Source organism: Magnolia sinica, chromosome 2 (genome assembly GCF_029962835.1).
Source record: "Magnolia sinica isolate HGM2019 chromosome 2, MsV1, whole genome shotgun sequence".
In the NCBI taxonomy this organism is placed as follows: Eukaryota; Viridiplantae; Streptophyta; class Magnoliopsida; order Magnoliales; family Magnoliaceae; genus Magnolia; species Magnolia sinica.
In genome coordinates, this window is record NC_080574.1 from 127,290,985 (window position 1) to 127,300,601 (window position 9,617).

At 38.1% G+C, this 9,617-nt stretch overlaps 1 protein-coding gene across 3 annotated transcripts; it reads left to right on the forward strand.

The window, feature by feature from the left end:
- Positions 1–258: 258 nt before the first annotated feature.
- On the forward strand, positions 259–5,052 carry LOC131237587 (protein PLASTID MOVEMENT IMPAIRED 15). 3 transcript variants are annotated; one of them, XM_058235437.1, is made up of 3 exons: positions 259–458; positions 1,897–2,068; positions 3,027–5,052. In XM_058235437.1, exons 2-3 carry the CDS (start codon positions 2,003–2,005, stop codon positions 4,812–4,814), a joined length of 1,854 nt encoding a protein of 617 aa, XP_058091420.1. In that variant the 5' UTR covers positions 259–458; positions 1,897–2,002; the 3' UTR covers positions 4,815–5,052. The 3 variants fall into 3 exon arrangements, with proteins under 3 accessions (XP_058091420.1, XP_058091419.1, XP_058091421.1); XM_058235436.1 differs by having other exon boundaries at positions 1,951–2,068; XM_058235438.1 differs by having other exon boundaries at positions 1,956–2,068.
- The last annotated feature ends 4,565 nt before the right edge of the window (positions 5,053–9,617 follow it).

Genomic DNA, 9,617 nt, shown 5'->3' on the forward strand with positions numbered 1-9,617 from the left:
GGCTTTACGGAGATAAAAATTTGCGGTTAAGAGATAAAAATCAGTGGTCCAAGTTCATTGAGTGAAATCAGATATTTAATATCCTTCCATCAGTGTCAATTTCAATCTAACTCCATCTGTGGTGGGACCCCTAGTCGGATGGTCTTGCCACGTGTACGGCATATGGGCCTCGTAGCTTAAAATAAATGGTGGTAAACTACCGCGAATGCCTCTCCCTAAATACATAACTGCCAGACAGATAACAGAATGCAGTCTCCAGAGAAATTGAATATTTTTAAACGAGAGTGGTGACATTTCCAACCTGAACAGGGAAAAAAAAAGGTAAAAAATAAAAATAAAAAGAAAAGAACTATCCTTGTTTTATCCTCTCTCATGGTTTCTCCTCCATGTAAAAGACTGAAATCCAACACCATCTCCAAGGTTACAGCGAGCACCTGCTAAAGGGCTCTTTGTTACAGGTATGTGTTTTTGGGTTTTCTCAATCTCATGTTCTTGTGCTACCTTCCTTGAAAATTTTGCTTAAAATGATTGAAATTTGATGAGAAATGAGGATTTTTTTTTTTTTATTATTTTAAATTACAATTGGGTTTTTTAGATAAGAACAGGATTTCATGTTTTTAGAAATGGAGATTGGAATTTTGTGTGCTTTTAGTTGAATTGGTTGGGTGAAGTTCTTTTCTTTCGACGATACGAAAATGGAAAAAAAAAAAAAAGAAAAAAAAAAGAAAAAGGGGGGTTGTTATAATTATTTATGGGAAATTTGTAATTTGTTTTTCAATTTTTGATAGATGGAAATGGGTTTAATTAGAAAATAATGGAAATTCTGTATGTAGAGTTGATGACAAGAAATATGGTTTGCACACCATATGTCTGATAGATGTACTCCTTTTTTTCTATTTTTCCCTACCAGAATAGTATTTTTTGCTACATGCTATTCCAGTAGGAAAGTAAGGTTGTGTGCACAATGGTCTTGAATATTTGGGTTTCTGGATGTGACTCGGCTTGACTCACCTTGACTCGTTCCATTTTGGTCTTGTTTTGGTCTGGTTGTTTGTTCCTTTGCCCACTGAAACCGAGACAAAATCGTCCGAGTCAACTCAGTTACAGGCAATATTTAGAACCATCAAACATGGGGTGTAAAGATTAATTTCACTTAAAATTCACAAGATTTTATCAGTGTATATTAATCCCATGTTCTTATTTTCAAATAATTCATAAATTTTCCAGGCAAAAGGAGAATGTTGGACACACCCATCTTTTTTCAATTTTCGTTATACAATAGTACAACAATTGTACTGTTGCATCACCCAAAGGTAGAAAGGATTGGTGTGTTTTGCAGTCAGTGTGGGTGCAAATAGCAGCTTCTGAATAACATTTGTAAATGGGACTTCAAAATTTTTGAATCGCAGGGTCGAATTGAAATTCATTTAAAAAATAGTTTGTTGAAAATAAACCAAATCAGTTAAATGAGGTGAATTTTGCACTCACACTATTGCTTGACGCTTGTGATTCGCTGCTAGTAGGCCCCCGCTTTGGATGGACCATGTGGGAAATATCCTACTGATAGATCCTCGCCATACGAAGGTGTTGAAATGTGGACTACTGTTTCTAATCATCTTTGTGTGGTGGTGAAGATCTCTGATCAGGGGAATTATTCCATCTGAATTATCCACAGTGGGACATACTAGATGAATGGCCTGGAATGCTGCTTGGCCCAGGTTCACCGACATTGGGAGAACCATACAATCAGACCACAGTTCTTTCCCTGTGCTTGATTCCCGATAAACTGCCTCCAACTTGGTTAGAATGCTACTGCTTTTATTTTCAAGAAAAGAGTACAAATTAGAGAAGTCGCTTTTTTTCTTCTTCTTCTTCTTTTCCCCCTTCTCCCTGTAGGAATACTGGATCCAGTTTCTCTGTTTGAATTAAAAACATGGCTGGAATGGACAGAACAGAAGCCAAAAATTGAGGCGGAATCGGGTCAGTTAAAGCAGCTGTTAGCATGTATGGCGAAAGGTTTCATGGTGAAAAACCAGAGAAGAATAAAACCCAGATGGCTTTCTCAGAGGTAAGATTTGCAAAAATTTTAAATCCCTTTATACCATCACACACAACAAGAGAACTAGTAGATTGTGTTTGGATATACAGTTGATCTAGATTGCAATTAGAAAGCAGCAAAAAAGCAGAATGTCCAAAGTTCTGTTAGCAGATTCAATAACAAGTCCCTTATTGTGGGTACATTCACGTCACTTCTGGACTTGAAACAAAAACCATATCTGCGATATCCGCTAAATAGCTGATATTTCTAATTGGGATAAAAATCACGATCGTTCCACATCACTGCAACTCAGTTATAGTGATCCAAGTAAATCACATGTCCAAACACAAGCTAAGGTTGTGTTTGGATGCTCAATTGAATTGAATTGAAATTTATTCAAATCAATGAATTGGAAGTGATCCAAGTAGAGCTAGCCCCATTTCATTCACAAAGAGGGTCAAAACCCAAACTCAAATTAAGGTAGTTTCTGGTCTAATTTGAGGTTGGTTGTCCTTATGAATTAAAATGGCCCACCCCCAAATTGGTCTTTCTTCTATATTGAATTGAAGGAAATTCAACTGAGGACCAAAACACAAACTTAGCCATGTTTGGATGCACAAGTACATTGAATTGCTAACATTCGTTTTAATCAAGAGGAAATGGGGAAAGTAAACAATGTTTGTAGTGTTACAACAAGAAAAGTAGCCCTCACAAATTGCAGTTGAGTTCCTTTCAACTCAATCTTGGAATTGGAAGTAAGGCAATTGCAGTTTGGAGCACAGTCCCTCAATGTAAACTCTAAAAAAGGTAATTTCATTTGGGTTATTTCGACTTTATTATACTAATTATTGTAATTCAGTCTGATTATGCATCCAAACACTCCCTTAATGCTTTGATTGGAATTTTACATTAATCTTGATTGCTTGCTTATTTTGGCGAGTTTATTGCCTTGTTGAGCTAACAACTTGCCTGAACTTATATTCTAAAGAAGCCACCTTCGAAGGCAAGAGAACTCCATCTCACAAAAAGAGACATTGGTCGACTCAACGACACCCGGAAATTTTCAGAGAATGTAAGAGCTCAAGCAGAAACGGAACTCACCAATGCTGGACATACAGTGAAAGATCTAAGTCAACAAATCGAGGAATCGAATGCAAAAGCAAGAGCACGGAGGAAGGAGCTTCGAGGACTAAAGAAACGTGAGAAACATGAAGATGAATCGGCTTTTTCTGTTGGGGAAACAAGCAAAATTCAGTACATGGAAGTGATGAGGGAACTGGAAGCTGTAAAACAGGAGTTGAGTAAGCTGAAGCTGGACATAGCTTCCGTTAAAGAAGCAAAAACTCAAGCTGAGAAGCTAACCGAAATGTCCATTTCTAGAGCAAGGTCATACTCAAGCTCTATGGAAGCAATCAAGAAAGAGATCGAGGAAGCGAATGAAGAGGAAGTACTGGTGGAACTGGCTAGAATGGAAGCAGTTAAAGAGTATGCAGCCATCGAATCTCAAAGAGAGGCCGAAGCAGCTCGATTTTCAGCAAAAATGGAGGAAACCCTAAAGAGGGTTAAGGATCTTATTCAAGAAATCAACCATTCGAAAGAGCTCGAAGTGAAGCTTGAAGCCACGACTTCAGATGCTGATGTCTTGCAAAATGAACTGAAATTAGTCAAGGCTATGGAACGAAATGCTGAAAAGAAGAAGTGGGATTCTCTGGATTCGGTAGATGAGATTTCTATGAGAAGGGAAGAGGAATTGCTTGAGTCCACCACCGCTGAATTGAATGAAGCCAAAAAGGAATTGGCATCTATTAGAGAAGAAGGATTTCAGTTCATGGCTTCAATGGATATAATCCGAAACGAGCTGAAGCACGTCACGGAGGAAACGACCCACTTGAAGAAATTAGAGGAGAAAACAGACTCCACAGTTCACCATCTCAATTCCAGGCTCCTCAGAGCAAAATCCAAATTGGAATCCATGACTGTCGCTGAAGAAAAGGCGAGGTTGATTGTGACCAATCTATCAGCCACGCTCCAACAGCTACAAACTGAAATGGAAGCAGGAAAGAAAGAGCGAGAGCTGATCGACGGAGAGACCACGAAGATCAAACTAGAAATTCAAAAGACGGAGTCAAACATTGAGTTACAGGAGGAGAGATTGCAAGCTGCAACGCAGGAGCTTGAAGTGGTCAAAGCATCTGAAGCAGCAGCTCTCGAGAACTTGAGGGCACTCACTGAGAAAACGATGCGGGCCCGAGCTTCATTGTCCCAACATAGCTCATCTATAACCATCTCCAATTTCGAAAATGAGTACTTGACTCGGCGGGCTGAGGGCGCCGAAGAGATCGCTGATAAGAAGGTGGCAGCGGCTCAGGCCTGGATCGAAGCATTGAAGGCCGGTGAAAAGGAGATACTGATGAAAACTGAGATGGCCCACCGGGAGATTAGAGAACTGAGGGTGGTGGAAGAGCAAGAGATGCACAAAACCGAGAAAGCATTGACAGCGAAGAGAGCAGTTGAGGGCGAGCTGCATAATTGGAGACAACACGAGAAGCAGGCCAACGACGAAAACTTGCAGCCAATCGAGGCCACATTTCCTAGAAAGTCCATGAAAGATAACAGCATCCCCGCGACGCCTAGAAGGGCCAAGGTAAGGAGGCCAGCTTCACCTGGAGGTAGAAATACCCCAAGATCGAGCTTGATCACACTTAGGAAGAAGAGGACAGTAATGCCGAATTTAGTTAAGTTTTTTCGACGTAAAAGAAACGGAAAACATCCATAGGATTCCATGAAGATTGTCGCAGAATTCTACATGAGTTTGAAGGGAATAGCTTAATTTTCTATTCAAATTGATAATATCGATTTTTTTAAAGTTCTTGTTTCAAATCAAATGTGAACATTGCTGCAGTCCATAACAGTGCCAAATTCTGTTTATAAGAGAATTTGGTTTGAAGGAGTATTCTTATTAGCATAGATTGTCATAGTCTACTCTTAGTGAAACCAAAATGCAGCTTTTATGATGATGGTGGGTCATTGACTATGTTTGAATTTTCTAAATTGTAAAGACTGTTTGATTTTCAAAATAATAGGCCTAATTTTCACAACCTTGGAAAGAAAAAAAAAGAAGAAAGATATCTCTTACCTTTTCTATAGACTTTAAATATATTAATTGAGATGATTTTTTTTCAAATAATACACAAAGGGAATAACAGTCAGATGAGAGGCTTTTGGATCATTTTGTTGGACATGATGATGTGGTGGGGTGCAGGCCAATGAGGATGAATTACAAAAATACTCTGGGCCTGTTTGTTTCGCCAATTACCCTGGTTATTTAAAGGAAATCTGTCATCATTGTGATTTTACCACTGTCAGTCAAATGCAAATGTATTTAGAGGGAGCTGATTAGGCGAGACCCAACGAAGGCGTGGCCCCTTACTGTGCGGCCTACCTTGATGTTTGTATTTTGCATCCACACCGTTCATCTGTTTTTCAGGATCATTTTAGGGCATTATCCCGAAAATGAGGCAGATCCAATTGTTAGGTGGACCATACCATAGGAAAGAGTGGTGATTGACCATTAATGGGCCACAAAAGTTTTGGATCAAGCTGATATTTATTTTTCCCCTTCATCCAGGCTTATGTGACCTTATCAACAGATTGGATGGCAAATAAATGACACGGAAGCATTAAGGTGCGCCCTAAGAAGTTTTTAATGGTAGGGAGTTCAATCACCACTGTTTCCTATGGTATGGTCCACTTGATAATTGGGTCTGCTTCATTATTTTGGATAATGCCCTAAAATGATCTAGAAAAATGGATTGACGGTGTGGATAAAGAATACATACATCAAGGTGGGGCCCACAGCAAGGGCCGCACTATCTTGGCTGAGTCTGGGTCTTACTTAATCTTCTCTTGTGTTCAGAAGACATGTACAGTAATTTGTAATCATTACACTTTTCATAGTATTGTCATGAAAATTTCAAATTCAAACAATGAAATCTGTGTATTTTGTTGATGATTTGACAACAATGTAAAAAAAAATAAAAAATGTTGTCATTATAACTTTATCATTGATATATCAAAAATAAAAATCAGAAGTCAAATATAAATGTTATCAAGAAATTGAAAAAGTAATTCATAATCATTACACTTTCTTTACATTATCTACGGTACCGCGGTAATTGGTGAAACAAATAGGCCTAGATCAAAAGAAACCAAAGTGACTCTCTGCCTACAACGCACTACCTCTTTAGGCACCGTCTCAAGCCCCTTCCTGTACCCATCCAAGATACACGTATATATTTATACACCTATATAGGAGAACTATTTTACACCCAACAACTATCTCTCAAAGTCTCGTTTCCTATTTCTATACTGTTGTCATATGTGATTTCTCACAATCTTTGTTTTTGAGTTGGTTCTTGGAGGTGTCCATGATTGTTATCTCTGCTATAATTATTATTTAGTGGTAGATTTGTGGGAACCCTTTGCAGTATCAGTTTAATTGGTGTTGGGGGCATTTACTGATTTATACAAAATAGCCTTTTTCATACATGCACCAGAGTCTAACCCAAAAATAAAAATTGTGGGCCACAACGTGTAGGAGAGTCACTATAATGTTACACATATCACACGGTCTTGAGTATTTGATCATGTCCATTGAATTCAAACCAACTTTTTTGTTTTAAATTTTTTCAAAGGGAATTCGCCCCAACTTATGACCTTGTTTCTGGTTAATTGGAATGTTGTGAGCACTTGGCCAATGTAATTTTTAGGGTATCCTCCATCGGCAATGACCCTCGTATTGGGGTGGACTGAATTCATTGTTGGAATGTATGTTCTTTTAGTCTCATTAATTATATATTTTCTTCATTAATGCTTTGTTTAATTTTCATTTTATTATGTATACATGGAAGATATGCTTGGGATACTTTCTGAAGGTTTCTGCATCTTTCGGGAATGAAGTAGAATAAGTTCAATGTAAATTATATTGTGAGGCATAATTTGCTCAATTCTTCGTAAACCTAGAATATTGTTATGACTAGCGGATAAGTCAGGATAGCTTAATTCATAAGCCACTATAAATTGTGTGGTAATTGTACGTATGATGAGTCCCTACCATAAAATATTGTCGCCCCACTTGTGTAAGTGTGTGCATGTGTATACATTAACTGGATCTAGGAAGTTAAGTTGCATTTAATTGTTCGGCCTATGCTTGTTTTGCTAATTCTTAGACTTTAGAGGACTTGAAGTCTTAGTGGGGATTTGATCAGTTGGTTTTGATTTATCAATATGTGAGTCTCTTAGATAAATTATAATAAGTTGGGTCATCGATCATGTTCTCGCGAAAATTAAAACAGTAAAGAATCTACGACTCTTATCAATTTAGCCTTATATATATATATTGAAAAAATTGATCAATATAGCCAACCAAACTAATTTCGTAAATTGTTTTGAATAAACAATTGATTTTAAAATTATCATTTGTATTGTTTTATAAAATCCATGGTTCATATATGTTTTTGAATGATCAATCATGGGCGTGGGATGATGGGCCTAGGATAATAAGCTATAAGGTACTATGTAGAAAGTTTTGTTTATGATAGCATGAGACAGAGTGATCTAGTACATCCATATAGTGTACATATGGAAACATCAAAATTTGAATAGGTTTGACTTGTTTTAAGTTCTTATGTCATTAATTAAATGGATCGTGAGTGTTGCTTGCAGTTTAAGTACCCCAAAGGCTGCCCTAAAGAGATCTCAAGCTTGATGGTAAAGGCTTACAAATATATAAGTATATAAAAGTAGTCTGGGAAGCGCCCTTATAGAGCTTTACGTCCTAGAAAAGCTTCCTTCATAAACAGAAACCTAAAGTTAGCCTATTCGAGAGAAGGAGAGAAAAAGATCAACCGCTCATTGTCTTTCTTTCTCCATAAAAGGTAATTCATGTTAATTTATGCATACCTACAAGTAGATTTGATTTAATTTGTTTTGCTTTCACCATACAGAGATGATTTCATTTATGTGTATGTATTTCTCATTACATTATCATGCACAAAAAGATTGATGAAAAGAGGGAAAAGCTAGCCTATGTGAAAGTAGATATCAAGATGGCAGTGGTTATTGGAGAGTATAAGAAACATTTTGTTTATTCCAAAGCCCTAATATGGGTTTATATAGTTGCATCAATGGCCATCCAGCCATCTTGACCTCGCTGTTTACGGTGGAGATCTTAGGTAATCCCAAGATTGGCTTCTTAATCAATTTTCAAATCGGTTTGATTTTTTATTATTATTATTATTATTTATTTTTATTTTTACTACTATTACTAATTGTTCAAACATACTTTTAACGGTCTAAATCATGATTAAGAAGTAGATTAACGTTACCCGTTTCACCTTAGAAGAGTTGATGATCTTACCGTTACATTGGTGGATTAGAAACTATAAAAAGGCCTACCCCATTGCAAGTGTACAGGAGCATACATGAGAAAATAATAGAACATAGTAATATCAAACCTACGGTCAAGATGAGCACTCTCCCATAGTGAAGTCTCGTAATATTCTTTTCTTCATTTGGGTGACATTTGACGGTCCATATCTTCTGATTTTTCATATATATATATGGAAATGCTACTATGAGGTTGAGCTTTGTGGGCCCACCGTGATATGTGTCGAACATCAACACTGTACATTTGATGGGTCCCCTTTAGTTTATGGGATGTCCAAAAATCAGACGTATATGGAACTCAGGTGGACCATACCATCTAAAATCATATGAAAATATGCCTAAAAGAATTCAAAGAACTTGGTGAGGCCCACCTGAATTTTGGATGCGGCTGAAACTTGGCATGACCCCTCATCTAAGTGGGACACACACAATGGATGGGCTGGATTTGTCAACCACATCTTGGTGGGCCCAATAAATGATTATGAATTTTAAAATGAGAAGGTAACCCCTCTTAACCGTTGTATGTGATGTGGCCCACTCAAGTCATGGATTGAATTGATTTTTAAGCCCATATCCCACCATGGAATGGTGCATCTGACTGATGGTGTAGATTCTCAACACACATCACGGTGGGGCCCACACAGCTTGACCTAATGGGAAGTTCCGGTAAATCTACAGCTAATAATACAAGACTGAGATAAGGATGATCATAATGAATGTGGCGTGGGGCCCACTGATCATGTCTCGCTCTGTTTGTCTATATAGTGGGGTCTTCACCGCACGTACGCCGACATGACACGAGTACAAGATTTGGGTCATTGATGAGGTATCTCACTTGATGATGGGGCTGGGCTGTTTTTGGGCCAGAGCATACACGTGTGGCCCACTCCAAATGAGTCTCATTTGCATTTCTCATCAAGTTTCTAGCGTGCGACTGATCTGATGGTCTAAAATTTACGTGGGTCCCACACTGCTGATCTGAAAACAAGCTTAGGGCCCAGAACGTTAAAACCATATAAATGGGCCTGGTTTTGGCTTACATGCCCTGAGTTCTGCCAGGCCCACATGTGTGTAGAAATCTGCCGCAAGCACACCTGCTGTCTGTGCATATGGCACACGTGTGCAAGATCCA